The sequence below is a fragment of the Salarias fasciatus genome, chromosome 20, assembly GCF_902148845.1.
Source record: "Salarias fasciatus chromosome 20, fSalaFa1.1, whole genome shotgun sequence".
Classification (NCBI taxonomy): Eukaryota; Metazoa; Chordata; class Actinopteri; order Blenniiformes; family Blenniidae; genus Salarias; species Salarias fasciatus.
In genome coordinates, this window is record NC_043764.1 from 5918874 (window position 1) to 5944282 (window position 25409).

At 42.6% G+C, this 25409-nt stretch overlaps 2 protein-coding genes across 4 annotated transcripts in view; both read right to left on the reverse strand.

The window, feature by feature from the left end:
• acot7 (acyl-CoA thioesterase 7) overlaps window positions 1-14614 on the reverse strand; it is a 68055-nt gene extending 53441 nt beyond the window's left edge. Inside the window, exon 1 of one of the 3 annotated variants that reach the window (XM_030118249.1) lies at window positions 14386-14614. In XM_030118249.1, the coding sequence (XP_029974109.1) occupies window positions 14386-14435 (50 nt within the window). In that variant the 5' untranslated portion in view covers window positions 14436-14614. Of the gene's footprint in view, window positions 1-11015; window positions 11229-14385 lie in introns of those variants that run through there. The other 2 variants (XM_030118247.1, XM_030118248.1) reach the window with 2 other exon arrangements.
• A 972-nt stretch (window positions 14615-15586) lies between these two features.
• LOC115408395 (transcription factor HES-2-like) lies at window positions 15587-17039 on the reverse strand. The gene is made up of 4 exons (XM_030119123.1): window positions 16902-17039; window positions 16716-16811; window positions 16510-16597; window positions 15587-16407 (listed from the first exon to the last, which is right to left on the reverse strand). The coding sequence occupies exons 1-4, from the start codon at window positions 16989-16991 to the stop codon at window positions 16079-16081; spliced, it is 603 nt and encodes a 200-aa protein (XP_029974983.1). The 5' UTR covers window positions 16992-17039; the 3' UTR covers window positions 15587-16078.
• Between the last annotated feature and the right edge of the window lie 8370 nt (window positions 17040-25409).

A 25409-nucleotide genomic window follows, 5' to 3' on the forward strand; every position in this document is an offset into this window, starting at 1 on the left:
TCAGTGCAGATTCAAAGACAGGAAGTGCTTTAAAGTGACCTGAAACAATGCCAACTTACTGCTTCTGTGTGTAACTGAGATTCAGTGTGGCATGTGTTTGTGTTTTTGTGTGTTTGCATGATCATGGTGTGCGAGACCAGTGTTTGGCATATGAGGACAACAGTGAGAACCAATACTTTAGTACAGAGACCTGTGTGTGTCTGTGTGTGGCGCAGTAATGGTTTAAAAGGACGGAGTGAGGCATACAAGGCCATACAGTAAAATACAGTATGTCACATCAGTTTTGCATGATTTAAAATCTTGGTTTATGACAGAAGCAGTTATATAGGATCAAATTTCACTGTTTTCATCAAGTAATGCCTCTTGTCATTGAGGAGAAACAGTAAATATTGTGAATCTGTCCAGTAATGTTGAGATAATATTTGATGAGTGAATTAACAGATTTAGTCCATTTAATTATTTTCCTAAAGATCGACTTTTTTAAAAATCATAATTTCACATTTTCTAACAGATTCTTGAATGACAGCATTTAACATATTTTGAAAGATAATTCAACACATTTTTTGGATCAGTTTTTGTTCAGTGTTTAATCTTTTGGTTGGTATTTGTTCAGTTTTCATGTCAGTTTCAGTAGTTTTTGGTCAAGTGCGGTCAGGTTTTGCACACAGCAGGCGTGTCTCTCGCATTCCTAATCAGAGGTGTGTAGGGATGGGAATTGTTAAGAATTTAGCGATTTCGATTCCATTGTCGATACTGCTTAGCGATACGATTCCTTATCAATTCTCTTATCGATTCTCATTGAGTGAGAAATGAAACAACACAAATGGGGTGTTTGCATTAACTCTTTAATATCCTCATCCTGAACAGAAGAAAAAAATATCCATGTCATGAAAACTTTGCAAGCTGCAAATAGCCCCAGTTTCATCTTTTCGTGTGAAATCCAGCCAAACTCTGGAGCTTCTTCCTGACGCCAGGCTGGAAAGCTCAAAACTAAATAACACTGGATGCCTGTGCATGTCTGGTCCAGCTCCACAGCTCTGTCACTCACACAGTCTCGGTGTATCTGCTGTCAGCTGATGGAGGTTGCCAGATCTGCCCCAAATATAATATTAAAACTGTCCAACAATAGAAAGCAATCCAAACCCCCATCTCTGTACAAAATGCATGTTAAAACGTAAAAAATGGATTTTCATTTATAAAAGCACGTCACAAACACATAACCATTTCATCAACCCACCTCGGGTTCAAAAGAAGCTTGATTGTGCAGAAACCCGCCCAATCTGGCAACACAGTCGCTCTGGTCATAGAGCTTTGTTTTGTGCAATTTTGGTGTCGTTTGACTTTCCTACAGTGAGTAAGTACAACATTGTTCATTCTTCTAATGCATGTAATGATTAGATCGTGTTGTTTGTTATATATTCTACCAGAAGAATTACAAATGTTACTGCAAAAACGCGACACAGATTTTATTTTGAAATCACAGATTTTGGAACACGTAACTAGTTTACATCTGGCACCGACTTGTTTCTGTTTAGATTGAAGCAGCAGGGCTCCGGAGTGAGGAAAAATAAGATTCTTGCTGAGAGTTTCTGGTCCACGACTCTGTAGCTGCAGTAGAGCAGACCGCAGCTGCGCTGTGTGAGTGCATGCGTGCCGTGCATGATACGTCGTCACGCACACAGCGGAATCAATAGTGGAACCGTTAAGGAGACAGCCAAACGATTCCTTGGAATCGAGACATGAGGAACCGGTTCTACAAAATCGGTTCTCGATTCCCATCCCTAGAGGTGTGTCAGTGTAGATTTAAACTGGGGATGCACATTTTATATTTTTTCTATGACGCTCTTTAACCGGTTAATAACCGTTAACCGATGAGATTTAAGGCCCGTCCATGCTTCACACGTCTGCGTCGGTGTGCGTTGCGCATTGGTCTGCGCGGACAGCAGCCAGAATATGTGACCACGTTGCGCGCAAGTCGCGCCGGTTTACGCATCGCCAGAGCGCAACAGCAAACAAAACATGACGGTAGAAGTGAAGGCATACAGAACCCTCGTCTAATCGCTCCACACACCAGAGTGGAAAATCTCGTGGATGGAGACAGCAGACTGTCTGGAGGGAGGAGAAGGTCTGCCGACAGAATCGCTCTGGCGGCGCCCCGCGATTCAGATAAAAGAAAAAAAAAAGGCTAAATAAACTTTAATATTAAATGATAATGTACTGACAATGTATGTGCTTAATTTTCTCTAAATAATCTGTAATAAAGGAGCGGATAAACAGTCTGTAGTGCTGGAAAAGCTTCTCGAGAATTTGTGGAACACTGCGCCTGCGGAACGCGCACTGAAAGAGCGTGCGCATCAGTGGAGCGCTGAGGCTCCAAAGCGACTCGAAGCATGGACGACCTTTAAACGCCCTGTTGAGTGGTTACATGCTGCCGCTCCGACATTCCGACGCACCACCATTTAGACATATCACTATTCCGAAATACCGCTATTCTGACACGCAAACGTCTCACCATTCCGACACGGAAATGTGCGCTCCGAGTGAGTGGCTGACTCGGCGCTGTCCAGTGCTTAACTTCAGATTTACAATGACAGCAAATTCTCATCTAAAATGTAAAAAAAGCTACAAGATTTAGACATAATTAACAGTACTTTAGGCTTCAGTCATCTCCTATTGCTTTTTAAATTATGTCGAGAATGAGCACGCCAGTGATTTCCTTGTGCGTTATGATTAATTTCCTAAATAAAGTTTTGGCTTCTGAAATCCGACTTTTTAAACGGTTCTGATGGAGCTGAATGTTTATCTGGACGATGCGGCTTCACACCAAACCATTTCACTGTAAATCTGGACGACCCGCGGCGTCTGGAGATAAAAAAATTAGATTCAATGTAACGCCGGTTTTGTGTCACATGCGTAAATGCGCACAAAGACACACACCCTCCCCTACTGTACAACATGAAGGCAACTGGAATGAATCAGTGACTTAAAGAGTCATCTGCAGTACCGTCATTGATACCTGTAATATAATGCTAGCATGCATGAATACGCACGGCTCTGTGGAGAGCTCCGCTCCAGCTGGAGCTTAAAAAAAGAAAAAAATAACCGATAGTATTAACCGGTCAAAGTTCCTGTTATCGGTTAACGGTTAAGCGGTTAACGATGTGCATTCCTAATTCAAACACAGGAAGTGCTTTGAAGTGACCTGAAACAATGCCAACTTACTGCTTCTGTATATAACTGAGATTCAGTGTGGCATGTATGTGTTTTTGTGTGTTTGCATGATCATGGTGTGCGAGACCAGTGTTTGGCATATGAGGACAACAGTGAGAACCAATACTTTAGTACAGAGACCTGTGTGTGTCTGTGTGTGGCGCAGTAATGGTTTAAAAGGACGGAGTGAGGCATACAAGGCCATACAGTAAAATACAGTATGTCACATCAGTTTTGCATGATTTAAAATCTTGGTTTATGACAGAAGCAGTTATATAGGATCAAATTTCACTGTTTTCATCAAGTAATGCCTCTTGTCATTGAGGAGAAAGAGTAAATATTGTGAGTCTGTCCAGTAATGTTGAGATAATATTTGATGAGTGAGTTAACAGATCTTGTCAATTAAATTTTTTTCCTCAAGATCGACATTTTTAAAAGTCATAATTTCACATGTTGTAACAGATTCTTGAATGTCAGCATTTTACCATATTTTGAAAGATAATTCAACATGTTTTTTGGATCAGTTTTTGTTCAGTGTTTAATCTGTTGGTTGGTATTTGTTTAGTTTTCATGTCAGAATCAGTAGTTTTTGGTCAAGTGTGGTCAGGTTTTGCACACAGCAGGCGTGTCTCTCGCATTTCTAATCAAACGTGTGTCAGTACACTGTGTCAGTGCAGATTCAAAGACAGGAAGTGCTTTAAAGTGACCTGAAACAATGCCAACTTACTGCTTCTGTATGTAACTGAGATTCAGTGTGGCATGTGTTTGTGTTTTTGTGTGTTTGCATGATCATGGTGTGCGAGACCAGTGTTTGGCATATGAGGACAACAGTGAGAACCAATACTTTAGTACAGAGACCTGTGTGTGTCTGTGTGTGGCGCAGTAATGGTTTAAAAGGACGGAGTGAGGCATACAAGGCCATACAGTAAAATACAGTATGTCACATCAGTTTTGCATGATTTAAAATCTTGGTTTATGACAGAAGCAGTTATATAGGATCAAATTTCACTGTTTTCATCAAGTAATGCCTCTTGTCATTGAGGAGAAACAGTAAATATTGTGAATCTGTCCAGTAATGTTGAGATAATACATTTTCTAACAGATTCTGGAATGTCAGAATTTAACATTGTTTGATAGATAATGCAACATGTTTTTTTTGGATCAATTTTATTCAGTGTTTAATCTGTTGTTTGGTATTTGTTCAGTTTTCATGTCAGCTTCAGTAGTTTTTGGTCAAGTGCGGTCAGGTTTTGCACACAGCAGGCGTGTCTCTCGCATTTCTAATCAAAAGTGTGTCAGTACAGCAGTGACGTTATTAGGATGCCCGGTGTGGGTGGGCATTTGTCTTACCAGCGGGGCAAAGGTCCAAATCCAGCGGTGGTTGCTGCTGACATGGACTGTCGGACGGGGGTGGGGGGCTACTGTGACGGAGTGTCGGTCGGACCACCAGTAGGACCGCTCAGCTGAGTTGGGCGGGGGTTGCACGCGACTGACACGGAGCTTCGGACTGGGGGGGAGCTTTGGAAGTTGGAGGGGGACTTTCGGCCCGGGCGGGGGGGGGGTTGGCGACTGACAGGGATCGGACTGGGGGTGGGCGGGACTGAGCAGACACTACATAGTCACGATACATGAATGGGCACGCCCCCCCCCCCCCCCCCCCCGGTAACGCCCCACAGTATAGTGTGTCAGTGCAGATTCACAACAGGAGGTGCTTTAAAATAACCTGAAACAGTGCCAACTTACTGCTTCTGTGTGTAACTGAGATTCAGTGTGGCATGTGTTTGTGTTTTTGTGTGTTTGCATGATCATGGTGTGTGAGACCAGTGTTTGGCATATGAGGACAAAAGTGAGAACCAAAACTTTAGTACAGAGACCTGTGTGTGTCTGTGTGTGGCGCAGTAATGGTTTAAAAGGACGGAGTGAGGCATACAAGGCCATACAGTAAAATACAGTATGTCACATCAGTTTTGCATGATTTAAAATCTTGGTTTATGACAGAAGCAGTTATATAGGATCAAATTTCACTGTTTTCATCAAGTAATGCCTCTTGTCATTGAGGAGAAAGAGTAAATATTGTGAGTCTGTCCAGTAATGTTGAGATAATATTTGATGAGTGAGTTAACAGATCTTGTCAATTAAATTTTTTTCCTCAAGATCGACATTTTTAAAAGTCATAATTTCACATGTTGTAACAGATTCTTGAATGTCAGCATTTTACCATATTTTGAAAGATAATTCAACATGTTTTTTGGATCAGTTTTTGTTCAGTGTTTAATCTGTTGGTTGGTATTTGTTTAGTTTTCATGTCAGTTTCAGTAGTTTTTGGTCAAGTGTGGTCAGGTTTTGCACACAGCAGGCGTGTCTCTCGCATTCCTAATCAGAGGTGTGTCAGTACAGTGTGTCAGTGCAGATTCAAAGACAGGAAGTGCTTTAAAGTGACCTGAAACAATGCTAGCTTACTGCTTCTGTATGTAACTGAGATTCAGTGTGGCATGTGTTTGTGTTTTTGTGTGTTTGCATGATCATGGTGTGCGAGACCAGTGTTTGGCATATGAGGACAACAGTGAGAACCAATACTTTCGTACAGAGACCTGTGTGTCTATTTGTGTGTTACAATACAATTTAAACCCCTCTGATCTATTTCTGCTTTCATTGAGCTTTAAACAATCAATATATTGCATTACACAATTGAACAACATGTACTATTCAAATAAAATGCCTGTACTATGCTCTTCTGTTACACACTTTTCAGGCAGAAACTTGGACACTCCTGAAGCTGACGAAAACATGGACACTCCTGAAGCAGATCGATTGCTCCCTGTGCATAATGGTATGGTCAAGTTGAATTCTAATACTCATCAAGTTTATACTATCCAGTCATCATCATCAGATCAACATGTAAGGACAGAGACAAAGTTAAAAGTTTTTACAATGAGAAGAAGTGGAAAAGTCAACATATCGATGAACAAAACATACAACCTTTTGCAGTGCAAACAGTTTTATGGAATAACAGATGTATGTGTACAGGAAGTATGTCATCTTTTATTGCAATTGGTACACAACTGAGTGGCAAACAAAACTCCCATTAATTCTCACGGTTCGCCATTGATATCCAGTTTAAATAAAAACGTAGTCAGCCATACTAACAATTATGTAATCTTGTTTGTTTTCAGTACGCAAAGGCAGAACAAGAAGACCATGGACCAAAGTGGAGAAAAATGCTGTGCTGAGAGTCTCACATAAAGAAATCCACATTGAAGAAGGAGTGCTTGGTTTGCATAGAATGTGAACAGCCAGCACTGAAGAGCCGAAGAGATATGCCAGAACATTAGAGACTACTTGAGAAACGGGGGGCTGACTTTTAAGCCCCAAAAGTTTCATCCACACTGAAGAGGAATATGGCCAGAAGCCAAAATTTCACTGGTCGGAATCACTCAAGGTGGAAAAGTTTCGCTATTTTGAGCAGACATCAAACTTCCGGCCCGCATTTCAGCTGTATCCAGTCTGCAAGAATATATCATATCCCTATCAGAGAGGGGAGACAGAGAAGACAGATGGCACGGAGAGAGGACAGAGAGGAGGTGTAGACGGGAGACAGAGAGAGAGAACAGGGAGAGGATATGGAAACAGGAGACACAGAAGAGACAAACATGACAGAGATTATATGGAGAGGAGACGGAGAGAGGACAGAAGTAGGACAGAATAGAAAGAGAGTAGCCTCGTAAACCAGCCCCGCCCACTCCTTATCCACATTTGGATTTTGGCGCTAGGCTCAGTCTGGGCACGCGCCCATAGAAAGAGAACGCGACGGAGCCGTGAAGTGGCCGAGCCAATCAGCGTTGCTGCTTTTTTTGGGGCGAATTCCAGTGGCTAAACCGGAAGTGACGCCATCACTGCGCGTCGCGGAGATTACGGAGATAAACTTTAACCATCGTCTGAAAGCTGCAATAAGTAAAGTTATAGCCAAAATACCAAGTATTACAACAATCAAGCAAGAGCAAGAGTCTGCGCTTGGTGAGTTTTCGCATGTCTTTGCGTGTAGAGAAGCTAGAGCTAAAGAGCTAAAGCTAACCCTTAGAGAAGCTAACGCGTTTTGATGACATTTGTTTTAAAGCACTCAAGTATGCTGTCAGTAACTGACACCCCCTGCACGAAGTTTCTATGGGCTCATGCCCAGACTGAGCCCAGCTCCAAAATCCAAATGTGGATGGGGAGTGGGCGGGGCTGGTTTACGACACTAGAAAGAGAGGGGACAAAAAAGAAAGAGAGGGGACAGAAAGGAGACAGAGAGGATGGAGAGAGGACAGATATAGGACAGAAAGAGGAGAGAGAGAGAGAACAGAAAGGGGACAGTGGCAAAAGAGAGGACAAAGGGGACAGAAAGAAGACAGAGGAAAGACCAAAATAAGTGTGAGGAAGTAGCAGAGTTGCAGTGCACGCATGAAGAAGCCGATGCACGTGTGTTTCTTCATGCATTCCATGCAGCTAATGTTGGCTCACAGACCTGTATGTAAGATGGATTTTGGTTCGCCCTGAGTATTCTTAATGTTTAAAAAATTGATATAGGGCAGATGTTCAGAACATTCTTTGCTGTTAATTGATGTTCATTGTTATAAGTAATAAAGTGTGATCCATTCTTGACTATTGTCATTTCTAATTGTGATACTTAAGTGTTCTTAAGAATAGTTACATCAATATGTAATGCTATACAAAAATTGAAGGCTTCAAGTAGACCCTGTGATTGGTATCAGCCCAAAAAATCCTAAATGTATGCCCCATTTGTATGGGTGAGAAGGCTTCAACACTCCCAATATATGTTGCATTTGAACTCTAAGCACATCCATTTTTTGTGTTGTTAGCAGCTTACAAGAACATGTGACAAAATAGATAACACACACCTGAAATAATACAAATACTAGAATTTGGCACTCAGATAGCGCAGACCTCCGCCACAGCTCAAATAAGTCACCAACAACCATAAAAACACCATATATAATAAAACAACATTGTGATCGGGGTGTGATCGGAGCAGAGCGTTGTGGCGTGCGGTGCCCCTCTCTCTCGCCCTTGTGTGTGTGTGTGTGTGTTTATCTGAAAAGGAAAAGCGAAAAGCAACATAGTTTATGTTATTTTACTTTATTTTAATTAGAAAATTGACCGGATTCTCTCGTATTTTCCGTTCCCGACTTCCTGTCTGGTGCGATCTGCTCTGTCCAGCTTTACAACTGGCGCTCCACGGCTGGCGGAGAAAATACAGAGGAGCAGAGCACCCGCGGTCCATGGCGTGAGCAGCGCTCCCCCGCACCTCCTGTATGAACCGTCAGATAGGTAAACGGGCACCGATCTGAACTCGGTGCTCGGCGCTTCCGCCTCCACGCGCAGCGCGTCCTGTGTGAACCAGGTGTTTGTTCCCCCTGTCGGCGAGACTGCCCAACTATATCAAAGACTGCCCTATCTCTCAATGATAAAGAATCCTTTAAAAAAATTCCTGGATCCAGACAGTGATCCGGATCATCACAAAAATTTAATGGATTCTAAGTTAGCCCAAGACCCACCTTTCCACAAAGTTTCATTGCAATCTGTCCATTACTTTTTCCGTAATGCTAACAGACCAACCAACCAACCAACATACCAACAGACCGACGTGATTACATAACCTCCTGGCGGAGGTAATAAAGTAAAAGTGTGTAGCCTAACAAATGGCATTGTGCGTCTTGATAGCAACAGGAATGAAAGTTGTCTTTAATCTTTCTGGTCTCCAGGTCAGGGAGATGAGTCTGTTACTGCAACTGGTCCTCTGTCCGGTGGGGTCACCCAGGATGGCCTTCAGCTTACAATCAAAACAATGCAACAATCGGCACATGATGAGATGTGCATGTACCAACAGCGTCTCTGAATTCTCATCATGTTAAAGAAGTAATGGTTGTCATTTGTTCATTAATTTTTGATACGATTTTCTTCATTCCTGTGCAGCAGGCATTTTCCCCCCTTTCTTTGTGCTGAGTGCATCGGAAACTCGGGCATCAGTACTTTGGTCTCAGGTCTGTGCTGCCATTTTGTGAGGTGCTCTGCCTCTACACCTCTGTCTTAACAGTGTTGATTAGTCTAACTCAGATTTAATTGGTTAGTCTCTTAAACTGACGAGTAAGGTTTTTATGTGATGCTTAGAACTTGCAATTTTGCATATAATCTTTGTACTGACTCTACAGCAGCAATCAAAACTTGCAGTTTCGGTTGGTCGCTGCTCAGCAGTCTGAGGAAAAACTCAGCACTCCCAGAATTGGTTCTTGCTGCTCGGCAGACAGAGCAGGCAGCTCTCCTGCAAGGGGGAACGCAGCAGAGAGCATTGGATGCAGGGCTTGGATCACTTGGACTTGTAAAATATGCTAACCTTGCTCTATATATCTCTAAATTAGCAGAAGCTTTCCTCGATTGAGATGTGGCGTTTGAGGGGGAGGGTGCAGAGCAGTGCTGTCTCCGCCCACGACTCGGAGGCATATTGCTGACAAGCTACTGACGCTCTGCAGAGAGTGAGTCCTGGAAAATGACTTTATTTTGCAAGAAGGCAAAGGAAAAAAGCTTTTTATTTTGGCTATAAACTTCATACCCACAATTTAAAGACCATTGAGAAAGGAAAATGGCTAAAAAGCTTGAGGTGGGTGTTTAAAAGGGTTTTTTTTAGAGGTTAAATGTAAAATTGTATTCTTGTAGACCTTGTAATGTTTGTCGGTCCTTGTATACCATTGTATGGTTTGTGTTTGTGTGTTACATGTAAACAGATCCTGTAATGTTTGTCGGTCCTTGTATACCATTGTATGGTTTGTGTTTGTGTGTTACATGTAAACAGACCCTGTAATGTTTGTCGGTCCTGGTATACCATTGTATGGTTTGTGTTTGTGTGTTACATGTAAACAGACCCTGTAATGTTTGTCGGTCCTTGTATACCACTATGTGGTTTGTGTTTGTGTGTTATATGTAAACAGGTCTCATAAACACTGTTGGTTTCACAAAACACTATTTGGTCTGGTCTCATAAGCCTGTGAAATGTCACATATTGTTCTGAAAGAGAAATGATGATTTTCAAGTCAGATTTGTGTTCAGCAGATGAAATGAAAATTTTTGATATGTCTTTCAAGTTCACCGGATGTTGCGTTAGGTGTGGTTCCGTAAACCACCGCCATGCAAGAATCTGCCAAATTGGTCTCATAAACCATATATCCCTGTATGTGTGTGTGTGTGTGTGTGTGTGTCCGCCGTCAGCAACCTCTTCCTTCCACAGTTGATGGTTAAATTATCAGAGGTGTGCCACTGCTGTGGTAACGGTTGCAAAAGTGGTGAAATCACATCTTTCACTTCCATTAAAAATCTGCCCCAAATGTGCAACGTCAAAATGACTTCTGCTTTCATCGCATCCATGACGCCACTGTGAATACTAGACATTGAAAAGTTGAGTCACAAAGAGGCAAAGGTTTTTAACAGAGCAGTTTTAAGAACAAGTAGAAGTTCATTAGGAATCACAAGAACAAAGGTAAAAAAATTCAATCGGGGAAAAACAACATGCAGAGTTATGCTGGTTAAGATGAGTTTCATAGGTGAGGATGCAGCTGTATTAAGCTGTATGTATTACGTGTGTGTGTGTGTGTGTGTGTGTGTGTGTGTGTGTGTGTGTGTGTGTGTGTGTGTGTGTGTTTATTTTAGCTGCAATAATATAGAATTAAGCTTCCAAATAACAAATACGTCAAAGTATCATAGTGTTTAAAATGAGAGAAACTCTCTCAAAGTTGGATGTATCAGAGATGAACTACCTGGTGATTTCATATTTGGAGCCTTGCTGACCTCCTGCTCCTCCATCTCCATTAAAAACCCTGCTGGCTTGCTGACTCTGAACGAGCTGCCGCTTCTCCCCCACCGCTGCTGCTTTGTCCACCTCGTCAGGCAGCTTGCTGCTCCGGGGCCTGAAGCAACGCATCATGACGCACTCCCGAGACTTTCCTCTTCTCTGTGAGCGCCTCAGTCATGCCTCCGGGCTTTTCTAGGCCCTGACGCCGCTGCTGGGAGTGAAGTCACACGGCGAGGAGGCCGATCCCGCCTCAAACGTCACACGGCTGACTGGACAAACTGGATCCCAGCACACCTTCGCATATAATACCCCCCAAAAAATGGTAACACACGTCATCATCACACTGAGGTCTATGTGTCAGAAAAAGACATCAGGGGAGTTTTTTTTCTTCTATCTGCCTTTTTTTCTTCAGTTATCTGAAAGTGTGTCTTAATATTTAACAGCAGATAGAAAAGTCTCGTCCAAGACAGTGAAAATCTCAAATATTAAAACCTTGTCAGCTCCACACTACTGCTCTGTTTACACAGAATAACAAGCCAGAAGCAAATCTAAAGCCACCAGTCTGGCTTTTCCAGCAAACCCACACGTCAATTTGTGTTTTCTAGTCCTAACTATTCAGTTGAATGTTTATCAACTTAACCCAGCACACCAACAAAATTTAATTCCAATATTGAAATAAATATAAGAAGTCAGATCAGACCATTACTGAAAAAAGATATTTACCTGTGTATAGGAAGAAAGCAGCGAGCAGCCTGAATTAGCTTGAGGACATTACAATTTGGAGTCATTTCTGCCTGGGCATGGACAACACTGACAGAAACACTGAGCGGTGAGGAAGGGGAGACATTTACATGACAGACGGGGCCTGAACTGTATTTGAGCTGGAAAATCCTCTATTGCCAGGTAAGACAGACATTCATCAAACACACAGGCACCTCCCCTCCGCTAGAGCAAGCAAGCAAACATTAGAGCTCGAACACTGCTAAAGGGCACAAAATGTTTCTGTTTTTAAATCTAAAACACCACGACCAATGAGTCAGCTGAGAAAAGATGTCTGTGAGGAAGAAAGAATCCTGGGAGTAATTTTAAAAAGGGCAGAGTGGCCCACATCCCACTAATGATGGCACGCAGTTTCCTGAACATTCAACATCAGAAATCCAGCTGAAACACTTTAGTGCAGATTTACATCATAACTAAAACGCTGTCTGACGAAGAACTTCAAAAGTCTTTTTTCTTCCACCACCACAAGGGAGTCGTCAAATATAAACTTAGCCTCTCCTTTACACAGCAATCAATAAAAAATGTGATCCAGTGCTTTGTGAGTTGCTACTCCATCACCAAACATGTATCAACATTTTGGAATCAGATTCTTTTCACTCATCATCTCTGTAAACCATGATTATGGTAACTGTTAAAGGGGTACTTCAACATTTTGGCAAATTGGTCCATTTAGCGCAATTCCTTAGTCATTTTGAACAGCATACTTACTTTTTTTGTGAGGGCGAGCTGTTGTTTATTCAGAGGTGAGTCGGGGAAGGTTTTCGGGACGGACACAATGGAAGTGGATGGTATTATTGCTTCCCCTCGTCAAACTCATCAAATACACAATCCAACAACCCCAAAACACTTTGGTGGACACGTTATAATCCGCACATTCACTATGCTGTGAAATATTAATGCAAAATTACGAGACTGAGTTGTTTATGCGAAGATTGCTAAGACGGAACTACTTACTAAACATGGCGTCTGGGCGTAGTGATTTCAAAAGAAAAAGTAGTTCCCAGTATTTGCTTCAGTGTCGTAACGCTACAATATTATTTGTTGGTGTTCCACAGCGTAGTGAATGTGCGGATTATGACGTGTCCACCAAACTGTTTTGGGGTTGTTGGATTGTGTATTTGATGAGTTTGACGAGGGGAAGCAATAATACCATCCACTTCCATTGTGTCCGTCCTGAAAACCTTCCCCGACTCACCTCTGAATAAACAACAGCTCGCCCCCACAAAAAAAGTAAGTATGCTATACGAAATGACTAAGGAGTTGCGCTAAATGGGCCAATTTGCCAAAATGTTGAAGTATCCCTTTAATGCAGTGAGGTATGGATGAGTGTATAAACAATATAGCGGTAGGGACATGTGTATCTAGGACATAAACTGACAGAAATAAGGTTTGTGGGACTTTAATGAAACTTATATTGTTCTGTTCATTTCTGCAAAAACACAGTTCTGAGATTTGAACAACCCCCATCTCCATCTCCATCTCCATCTCGCTACATGTGCGCTATAGGGTTGCAGTAGTTTTCTCTACACATGCCATAAGAAGTGTGGATTCCAGTCTGGTACCTGAGCTGCTCACAGAGCTTTTTTCCAACTACATTTGAATTTCTTGCATGCGCCACATCCACACAGGCACATGTTACAAAGACAACAGCACCAACTAGTGGCCTGTCCTGCAAAGTCGAATGCTTCGGACGCTTCTCCTGAAGCTGTGTGTACCTTTCTGGCTCTCCAGTTACACTACAGCCAGTGCTATTTCCAGCAGACCGGTCTTGAGAGGAGGAGCAGAATGACCACAGGTTGGAACTAAATGGTGACACACGGTAAATAAAAATAGCACGTGTGTGACTTCCTGCTGTAATGTTGTGTGATTGTTTTGATGCTTAGTGGGACAAACGAGGAGGATTTATACTAATGTAGCCCTCAAAAGGTTTGTTTCTTCTTTTTTTTTAGTAAGTCTGTCCTTGACAGCAGACAGCGGGGATACTGAGACACATGACTCCGCCTACAAGAGAGCAGCAAGCCCCCCCAGCCCCACATCCGCATGCTGCCGGCCCGGGAGAGGAAGTTTATCACACACTGAAGGCTTTGTTAAGATCAGCAGACGCGGAATCTCACACAAACCGCTGTTTTCTCCTCGTAAATAAATCGCCTGGGGGATGAGGAACTCACTGCTGACGTTCAGCGCGTCTATTCATCCACATCTTGTCACAGAAAAGAAACTTTTATTATAGAGAGAATGAAATGATGGCGCCCATGGTAACGCGGTGTCCTTGACCGTTAGCGCGCGCGACCCGTGCTTCGGTCATCACATACGACATGACGGCGCGCACCGCCGGGCAGTCCCCTCCGCACGGCCAACAGCCCGCGTGCACCGAGAAAAACAGCTCGCGTCAGACACAGAGCGAGCGATTCAACCTGCAGCGGATAATCCGGGTTTATCAGCCGGTCAGCCGGAGCGCGCGCCGTCCTCCTTATCTCTGTCAAGTATGGTGCGCGTTATCATGAGCGCGCGTGCGTATCTGTGTCTGTGTGTGTGTTATTGTTTCGAATTCCCACCTGCATATCTGGAGAGGGGATGCTGCCTCATGCATCCGGGGCACCGACATGGTTTCTGGTGTGAGGAGCTCTCGCGGAGGCGCTCGTGTCGAGTTGCGGCGAGATTCCGGTGTGATGTGCAGGAGAGCGCAGGATCTCTCACACCGTCCTCATTCAGCGGCAGAGCGCGCCACACATCCACATCCACCAGCAGAGCCACGCGACACGCGTCCTTCGCCGGCCGGTGCCTTAATGGAGCAGTTCCAACAACATCCACTCAGATCTCACGTGAAAGGAGCGTTTTACAGCGAGAAACATGACTGGAAACAGAAACTGGGAACAGTACCAGCTGCAGCCAGAGGGGGCAGCAGAGACCACATTTATTGCCTGGCGCGTCTTATGGCCTCTTTTTACCTCAACATGAATCCAAGAGATTTACCAACATTGTACATTATAATCTATCCTGAACTGTCCAGCTGAGAGTCCCAGACGCCAGGTGCATCCTGGACAGGTCCAGACAAAGAAACACTCACACACAACTTAACATTATTCCTTTGTTTTGCCGACTGCAGGGAAATTCCTGATACTGCAGCAGCTGAATGGAAATAGCAAAAAAGGAAAAGTAATATGTGCATAATATAACCAAAACAGAAAATACACACAAGCTCTAACGTTGGTTTAGTGATACAGTCCATCCATCTTCTAAAATCACTTCTCCTCATGTCTGCCTGCTGGTTTTAATTTTTCTTGGGCCATTTGTTGGAAGAGAGTTGTGATATTTGGTTTCTCAGGCCACTGGATTTCAAAGAGTGTGGGAGGGTAAATTTCCCTTTCAAACCTTTCATCTTTCATCTTGGGCCAAGAATTAAAGACGTTGAACATTTTTCACAATTTTAGATTTTGTGAACTGTTGCGAGCCAAAGACAATGAGTTGGATGTTTTTTGTAGTTTTTATTGCAACTATTTGAACTAAAGTTTACCTTATTGTTTAGATTTGTTTCTGTTACAATTCCAATGAATTCAGTTGTCAAATTGAACTGTTTCTGTAAAATAAGTAAGAGTTTCCCACTTTTTTATTTGTTTCTTAAAATTAATTGTTTGATATTTGAAGAAACATGAAGAGAAAGATGAAAATGGGCAGAGGCGTCACATTTATCATCTCTTTGTGTGAATGCAACTGAATTTCTCTTTGTCAGAACAAAAGAACAACAAGAATACGACATCTGTTTTTTTTTCTTTATTTTTGTACAATATATACACAGAATTTGCTGGAAACAGCAAACAATAAAACTATATCCCAACAGAGATACTTGGTGAGACATTTGATGTCAACATATTTCGTCTGCACAGACTCAGAACACTGAAGTCCATTGTGCAAATCCATACATACACTGACCCCTTGGGTCTTACAGGGCTGTTTCAGTGGCCCTTATGCACTTAGCCCACGAGCAGGACTAAATAGTTACCGTATACATACATGCAGATTTTTAGAAAATACGACTGTCTAAACTTGCCAACTCATACCGGACAACAGACACGTGCGCATAACGGGAGTATATAATACTCAAAACAATTCAACGATGAAGTCAAGATTTTCATCTCCGGGAAACCGAGCGGTCTGAATCACTGTGCGCATTTACAAGTGACGCTAAATCGACATGTTTCCTACATATCAAACATCGTACAGTTTCTGTACAGCTCAGAGATGCTGGATCTACCAGGGTCTCCACATGGCGGCGGTGTCGGGCTGCGGGCCGGACTGCGCTCTGCGGGGGGCCGCCGCGCCGCTGCTGCGGGACTGGCTCTCCGCTCTGGAGCCGAAGCTGGATTTCAGGCTCAGGAGCTTCTGCTGGATCTGAGGCAAAGTCCTGGAGCTCTGCGCGCAGCAGTTCAGGCAGGTCGGTTTGACGGTGGCGGACATGGACTGCTGGACGAAGTCGTTGACTCGCTGGCACGCGTCTTGATCCAGGCTCGTTTTGGGAAGCAGAGCGGAGACGCGCTGCAGGCAGGCTTTGTAACCTTCTCTGTAGCTGTCTGCGGAGTCTGAAAGGGCAAAGGAAAATTAGTCATGCTGCTTAACAAAATACCAGAGTAAGTTTATCAGTATATTGGGGATAATGTTCATGAAGTTGAACTAAAACTCACTTGTGGTGTTCAGAGGAGGGATGTCGCTCAGGAACCTCACAGTCATTTCCAGGATGTCGGCTTTTTCCAGCTTGGAGTAGCGAGTTTTCTGGAGAAAAGGAAAATTTTATGTTAAAATCTGAGAAACGTGCATTTTAAAATGTGAACGCAAGTGCTATTTTGATTATATCTGCAAATTGCGGTTAATGAAATTTAAATGAACTTACATCTCTGCCTGTGAGGGGAAGGATGAGATTTTTCAGGTGGTTCAGGCTGTCGTTGATGCGAGCGCGCCTTCTTTTTTCCATCAGTGGTTTCATAGTCTGAAAGGAAGACAAAGAGATAAGTTTCAATTCTTGCCAAATAACAGAAAGGATTCATACAATGAGACAAAACTCGATCACGTTGCTTACCTTTCTCAGCTCGAGAGCTTCCTTCCTCTTGGCGACAGTCAGTCTTGGAGAAAAGGACTGGAGAGCTTCACAAGTCATGTTTGGAGACATTTTCTGCGTCGTCTTTGTGTGCTTGAAGTGTTCAGGGTTGATCTCGGTTGAGATGTGTCTCAAACTGACCCGAGCCGTGGTATTTATCCAGGTCCATGGCGTCGGTTTCCGTGCGTCACGGGTACGCCCCCAAGCCGACCTAACGATTGAAATGGCCCCGTATTTGACAAAAAAACAACACAAAAGCATCACATTTACGATGATAACCATCTGTCTTCTATTTTAATCCACGCGTCGCTATAGTGCGTGTCTGCCTTATGATCAGCAGAACAAATTAAACAAAACCTGCGTCAAAAACAGCCGAAGCTCTGCGTGCGTAAAGGAGAGAAAACAACCCACTGCACCGTTCAGAAAATACCAACATCACAGCCTTTTATATTTATATTGCATTGCACAATTGAACATATAATTTAATATGTTTTATGTACAAATCATGCTTTTTGTTCATAAGATACATGCACCATTGGTGCGTAATTACGCACTGCACTGAGGAGCCGGGAAGCAAAATATAGACTATAGTGCACATTTAATTTGTAATTATCTATCAAATTTTGCCAAATGACTTATAAAAATGTTTTCAAAGCAGGGAAAGATCCAACTTTTTATCTTATGAGAAGTTTTTGTTTGTTTGCTGATTGGTGTGTTTTGATTCTATGTTGACGTTTCTCTTCGGGCGTTTTTATCATTGCGCGCGTGTGTGTGTGTAATTTATAATTCGCCCCAGTCGTGCTCATTTATCTTTCATACTTTACTATATATTTTGAGTAAAATTCACTGGGAGCAACAGGGTGCAATACATGTGTTGCTGCATAGGGGTCAGGCGTGTGTATATGTTGAATATCCATATTAAGACTCCTTCTCCAATCACGTACCCAAGCCACGCTACTTTCAAATAACATCTGCTCTTAGATTTCGGCAACAATAGTTTTGCATATGACGTTTACTGCAGTTTCTGCCCGGGGGGAGTCTGTACCTGCAGGGTGTATCCCACTGCTACAGGGAGGTGGGGGCTGAATAACAAAGAATGAGTGGTGATGCTGTGTATCCCTTAATCACAATAGGCACCGTAAAATACACAATCACTGTAATGTTCAAGTTTGGTTGTCTTTGTTTTTTTTTTAAAAGAACTTTCATTGTTTTCTTGGTCTCGACATACTTGAAGCACTTCTCTGTCAGGCGCAAACGAAGTTTGGAAAGGGAACGAAGAGAATTTCAAAATTTTGAATAAAAACTACAACAACGTGACAACCCGTCAAATGCCACTGCACTCAGGGGAACCACGCGCGCAGCACGCGCCACGGGGACCAGATGTCTGTCTGTTACAGACCCCACCCGCCCTTAACCTCCATTTATGACCCCACCCCCATCCTCCTGCGCCTCTCCACCATCCCCGAGCATCCTCCCATCCCAATGTAGCCCTCATCCATCCCGCATCCATGCCGTGCGCGCACTTACACACACAACACACACAAATGCGCATACTCATTCTCCAAAGTTAACGCGCACGACACTTTATATCCACGCAGGTTTGGCGTGGGTATCCCATCTGCATGCTTGTAATGGGTTCTTGTTGTCTAACTGAAAGAAGCCATTCGGACCCCTCCCGTTTCTCTCCCTGCTGTAATTGTCTCCTGTAGCTTGACTCTTGGATATTTCAGCGTCCAAGCTATCACGAAATGCTTGTTTATCACTTGGAGACAACACATAAAGCAGTGTGTTGATGTTTGGGGAAAGCAGTTTCAAGGCTTTGCAGATGTTACAAAGTCTTTACATGCAAACTTTAAGCATCCTTTATTGCAAAATTATCGAACTTTTTTCGAAGAGCTCTTTTTTTATTGTTATTACTTTCTTTTCTTTTTTTTGCTCTACTCGTGCTGATGGCACAGCACTGTAAGCAAAAATACTCAGTTCAGACTTTGATGGATTTGAACTTATATTTATTGAACATTTCAAATAAATAAACTCATGTAAAAAACAAACAAACAAATGGACTCAAAACAGCAGACAGACGATGGAAAGCATCAAGTAGACATGATCCTTCAACAAAGCCAAGCCATGCCGTGAAACCGAGAGGCACACTTGCTGCACGCGCCCTGCTCCTCCCCGCAGGGACTCGCGGATGGAGATGAGGATGGTGATGATGATGATGGTGATGGTAAGGAGGGGTTGAAGTGGGATGGAGGGGTCGGCACCTCTACGGTTAGAGTCCCCCTTTTGTCTTTTCGAACAAATCCGGCGTCTGCAACCCATCTGTGCAGGTCGGATAACAGGGAGCCTTTGTGCCACAATGTACCGACACTTCATGGGAATTATCAGAGCGCCGGGGGGAGAAACTGGTGACTTCTACCGCGACGTGATGCGAGCTGAGAGATATCGGGTCGCTTCGACGTTTTCCTCCTGTTTCAAACAACAGAAGACACTCGGTGCTGCTTCATCAACTTTTATAAACACATATGATCAGTAAATATGACCAACAACTGAGCTGAAGTGGCTGCGCCGTTCACAAAAACGAAGCGGAATGAATTGGCGCGCCAGCATAAAGTATTGATGACAAACACACACACTCCAGGAGTAAAGACAGCAATTCATAATTGCTAGCCTTTATATGAAAGAAAACACTCCACGTTCTGAATTAAGACTTTTTGTGAAAATAATGGGGGAGGGGTGATGGACCAGACAGACTGACAAAAAAGTCAAAAAAGAATGAAAAAAAGATAGGACCAAGCAGGTTTTGTGTAGTCTTTATTTTCCTGTTTGGTTGGGTCTAGATGGTCTGGACATGTGCTGAGGACAGATAGTGAATGTACTGGATGAAGGATGCTGGGGATGGAGCTGCTCGGAGAAGATTCATGGACGTAAAGGAGGACATGAGTCTGGCTGGTGTGACAGTGGAGAAGGAAGTTGATGGAGGGGGGAAATTATCAGATTAAAGTGCTTTACTCAACTAAAAGTGGCATTTTGTTACTTTTTATGCTTTAATTTCAACAGAGGCATAGATGTAAGTCATTCACTTGTGACAAATGTAATTGCATTCCCTCATTTATTTTCATTTTGCTGAAGTAGAATGCCATGGTGTTTATGTTTTAGTGCAAGGGTGTCCAACAGGGTTGTGTGGCCAAAACCGGTCCACAAAGAGTTCCAATCCAGTCCAAAAAACATCAAGCAAATAAAAAAATTCCCAAAGAAAACACAGATTATATTTTTTTACACACATTTCTTGAGTGCAGTTGACACGATGCAACACTGAGATCTGAGCTGAGATATAGGTGAAGTTGAAATTTCGTTGCAAACAGCCTCAAAGCCATGCTGCCAGGGTGAGCTTGTAAAACGTTTTTTAATGCAATGGCTACATGAGAAGTTCATAGGACTTTTCACTGTATTTTGCACCAGAAGGTTTAACTGAAATTGGCTTTATGTTGAGATTGCAATCGTTTTTGGTATTAATTGTTTTTTGAAACTATAGACATTTTCATCATGTAGGCTCTGCACCACAACAAAGAACAACTTTAAAGTTAAAATCCAAAGGTTATTGTGGCATAATTTTACTGGTCCAGCCCACTCAAGATGAAATTAGGCTGGATGTAGCCCCTGAACTAAAACGAGTATCACACAGTCTCACAGCTCACAGTCTCACAAAATCAAGAATAAAATCTCCAATAAAATGAAGTGTTGTAGATGACAAAATATGATCAAAATTATAAATTTAACATTGATGAAATTACATTCAAGTGGCTTCAGTTTGACAAGGGTATGAGTTCCAATACATCATGTGCAGATGATTCAAGTACAACTTGAGGTTGAGTTCATTTCTTTTGTGAGATGTAAGAGAGAGAAATATGTTAAACTTCACTGTCAGCGATATTCTGACTCTCCGGTCTTTCTTTCAAACAAGTGAACATGCTGGAGCTTTAATCATGTCAGAAGCAAATAAGGTTATAACACATTTCTCTTTGTAAAAGTGCTGAAAATCAGATATATTTGCGATGCTAAAGAAGAAAAAGCCTACAAAAGGACGCCCAGCCGCCCCGGACATCACCTGTTCACCCTGAAGGAGCTTAACCTCCACAAAGAGAAAGACACAGCTCCCCCCCCACCCATCAACCATTTCCCCACCCCCATTACACACACACACACACACACACACACACACACACACACACACACACACACACACACACACACACACACACACACACACACACGCGTTCTACAAAAGACAAGCCAAAAGGCACAACAACCTTCCATTAAGCTTTATTGATTTTGATATTTGGAAGGAAGGACAAATCCTGTTCTCTGGTGTTGTATTTAGTGTTACACTCTACAAGCAAACTGAATCCTTCTACCACATCAAACAGAAATATTCACACAAGTGAAAAAGAAAGCGCAGTTTTAGCACTCTTGTTCTCCTGGATGTTCACAAATGAGCCTCTTTTTGAAAGCAAAGATAAACTGGATAATCTTATATTCCTGTTTCGGTCATACAACCTTTTTGTTTGCATGTTCTCCCTGTGCGTTGAATGCTGTGGGTTGTTTTTGGAACTGCAGCTTTCTCACTTTCCTGTATTGTTGTAGATTACAGTAAAAACCTACCTCTGACATGAGTGTGAACATGCATGTTTCTCTGTAGCCCTTCGATGAATGATCGACTTTCTCTGGGTGTCACTGTGCTTTTGCTCTATGGATGGACGGCTGCGGAGTTGGCGATTACAGTTTTATTCTTTTGACTACCAATATAAATGAATTGCTTTTTACAGATGTTGATGCTTTCTGATGTAAAGTCACTTAAACATTAAAATGAAGAAAGGACATTTTATATTAAAATAAAGACTGATCTGAAAAAAGTGAGCAGATCATTTGAAAACACTTTATGCAGCGAACAGGAGACACAGAGCAAGAAAGAGCCCATCACCACCAGATGAGGAGCCCAGTCCCTCACAGCCTCCATCATCTTTCTGTGCCGGTTGACTGTGAGCCCATCCCCCACCATCTGCCTCCTTCCCCTCTCTTTGCTGTATGAGGCTGGAGTAAGGGTTTAAAAAGGGGGCTACAGTGCCAGATCAGCTAACCACAGCTGCTGTTTAGTCACTGTGCAGATCAAGTGGCCTCGCTGTTCACTGACATTTTCAATTCATTCAGTGTGCAATCCCACAGAGTTCACCACCACCCCAGGACTGATGTCGGCCAGCACAGCATGGACCACTAACTTCAGCCGAGTTGTAGTGACCTTGAGTTTTGGACCTTTTATTGCCTTTAGTCAGTTATCCTCACTAAAGTATCCTCAGCCAAGCTCCTTTATTTTTGTCATTGAGTTAATAGAGAAGACAGCAACTCAGTTTACACCACAGCACCCCATGTTTCTAAAAGACTCAAGTTTGGCTTTTAGTGAACTCATTAATGTCTCATCAGTATTGAGAAGGTTGGACAATAGGCGAGCCATCGTCACAACATCTACATCGTAAAATGAAAAATGAGAGAAAAATCTGCATGGAAATACTTAGAGGAGACGTCATTCCTAGTACAACACAATCAATACAGTTGATTTGAAGCAATACAGAGGAAAAAAAAAACAGCTTCAGCTTTTTGGGACTGATTCTCCCATTTCTTGCTAAAAGTATGGCAGTGGCACCATGATGTCAGGTTTCTCTTACATGAATTCTTCCAGACCTTTTGTATTTTTCCAGAACTGTTAGAAAACTAACTGAGCATAATTGTCCTTCCTCTGGTGTTTTCTCTGCGGAGTTTTCATGCTTTTCTTAATGAGTTCTAGAGTTTTACAGACTGTATTAATTAATAATCTATACGCCTCTGTTATGATGCCTTGATGAACCAGCTGTCCAACATGTACCTTACGTTCACTCATAGTCAGCTGGGCTCAGCCCCAGCCCTTCCCCTCTAAACTTATCAAAGCCATGTAAAAGAGAAATGCTTCTGCTAACTTAAATACTGAGCGAGAGACAGCAAAATATCAAAGTTATGAGTTATCACAACTGATATTTCATTGGTACAAGAGGATTTGAGCCATCAAGCATAAAAGATCTCATAACTGTTGACTGGTGTGAGAGTATGAGTAGCTGCTTACCAGTTAGGCATGGATACCTTTCTTAGACGTGAGAACCTGACTCCAGATATTTAAAATGTGATGCTACATAACTTGAAAATGGATGCGAAGGAATAACTGAAAGTTTAACATGGTTAGGTGCATGAGACTGCTTGTTTACATCTTGAAACAGGTGAAGTGTCCATGTCATGGAGGAAGATTTGGCTTTCCAAATAATTTACAGCACACCTGAAGTCAAGCCTAAAAGTCCCTTGACTCTCTGTATTGAGAGTAGAAATATGTTGTAGAAGCATAAAGTCAAAGCTGAAAGATTTAGACTGAACATACCATACAGGGAGTTTCCTTGCTGGTCCAGACCCCGAGAACCCAGCGTTACACAGGAGCAACTCAACAGCTGGTGGTGTCGATGTCCTTTCCAATAAAAACAGTTTTCACACCCTGTATGTGTCTGCATTTACTGGTTCTTGCTCAACAACCACCACAGCGATATTTTTGCATTTGGCATTTCTTTCTCAGTAGTGGTGCTGAATGGAGATGAAATAACTTCATTTGCAAAGGTTGCACGTGGTGTTTTGAAAATTTTATATGGTGATTATCATGAACTTCAACCCAGACAATTCTGCACTGTGACACGTTACAGTAACAGGTCCTTTATGGAAACACACACTTCAGTCTGTTTGCTGTTGAAGAGCCAAAGGTAAGGTGGAGCCAGTGTCATCTACATACATATAGGAAGAAGCCAGTGCTGATTTAATCTTACCCCGTTACATCTCTAAACACAACTGTCACTAAATACAGATGTAAATTATAAATGTAATTTTATCCGAGTATTGAAACATTAGGAGCTGAGCAGAGCTCCTCAGAGCTCCTCCACTCCTCCGTCTGATGTCTCGTTTTGCTAATTCTGGCACGTTTGCCGGCGCGTATTGACGTCACTTCCAGTGGCCGTTCATCACCCCTCTTACATTACAACAGCAACCCCACGGCATGGAAACCAACACAGATTTGTGCCTGGTATGCTTTTAACCGACCCGACCCGAACCGACCCGAACCGTACCGACACCAGCTGCGCAGTGGAAACGAGCTATACACCATGAATGGAGTCAATATGGCCTAACCAAAAAATGCTTCCATCAATTTATTAATCCATCCATTCAGGAATCAGATACATCCATCCATCCATCCATCCATCCATCCATCCATCCATCCATGAATCAAATCCATCCATCCATCCATCCATTACCCATCAGCCATCACCCATCACTTATCACCCATCTATCCGTCAAATCCTTCCATCCATCCATCATTTAATCCATCCAGCAATCTATATAGCGATCCATCCATTCATTTATCCATTACATCCATCCATCCATCCATCCATCCATCCTTCCATCCATTCCATCCATCCATCCATCCATCCATCCATTACATCCATCCATCCATCCATCCTTCCATCCATTCCATCCATCCATCCATCCATCCATCCATTACATCCATCCATCCATCCATCCATCCATCCATCCATCCAGCAATCTATCCATCCATCCATCATCCATCATGCATCAATTTATGCATCCACCCATTCATCCATCATCATCCATCCATCCATCCATCCATTCATTCATTCACCCTTCCAGCCGACAAGTCCATCCAACCATTCATCCAGGAATCAAATCAATCCATGTATCCATTCATCTAATCCATCCATCCTTCCATCCATTCATCAAATCCACCAATCTGGGAATCAAATCCATCTATTCGTCCATCATCCATCATCTATCATCCATCATCTATCATCCATCATCTATGCATTCAACAATCAATCCATCCATCCATTAATTTATACATCCATCCATTCATCCATCATCATTCATCCATCCATTCATTCATTTTTTCCTTCTTAACCTTTCCTCTTCATCATCAACACAGCCGAATAGAGGTCTGTCTGCAAAAATGTTCCTGACAGATGGACTCTTCCAAGAGGTCACAGGTAAAGCTCTTCTTGATAATACGATTTCTTACTTTATTTTATTTATATTTGAATACTTATATATGATATTGCTGGACCTGACAGGAGAACAGAAAGGTGGGTTAGAGAGACAGAGTGGGAAGAAAAACAAACACAAGAACAAACAAGCAAACAAAAAAAGAGTGATAAAGGAAAAGAGTGCAACGATAAGACAATCCTTCAATAGGAACCGACACTCCAGACGCCAAGCTACTACACCTGAACAGAGATGTAACAGACACATCCTATGGACTTTTTTTTAAAAAAAACATAGCTGATAGTTATCTGGGACATGCAAGCTGAAGATCCAGGTATCAAATTACAAACCAGGGCCTCAGGAGAGATCTAATAC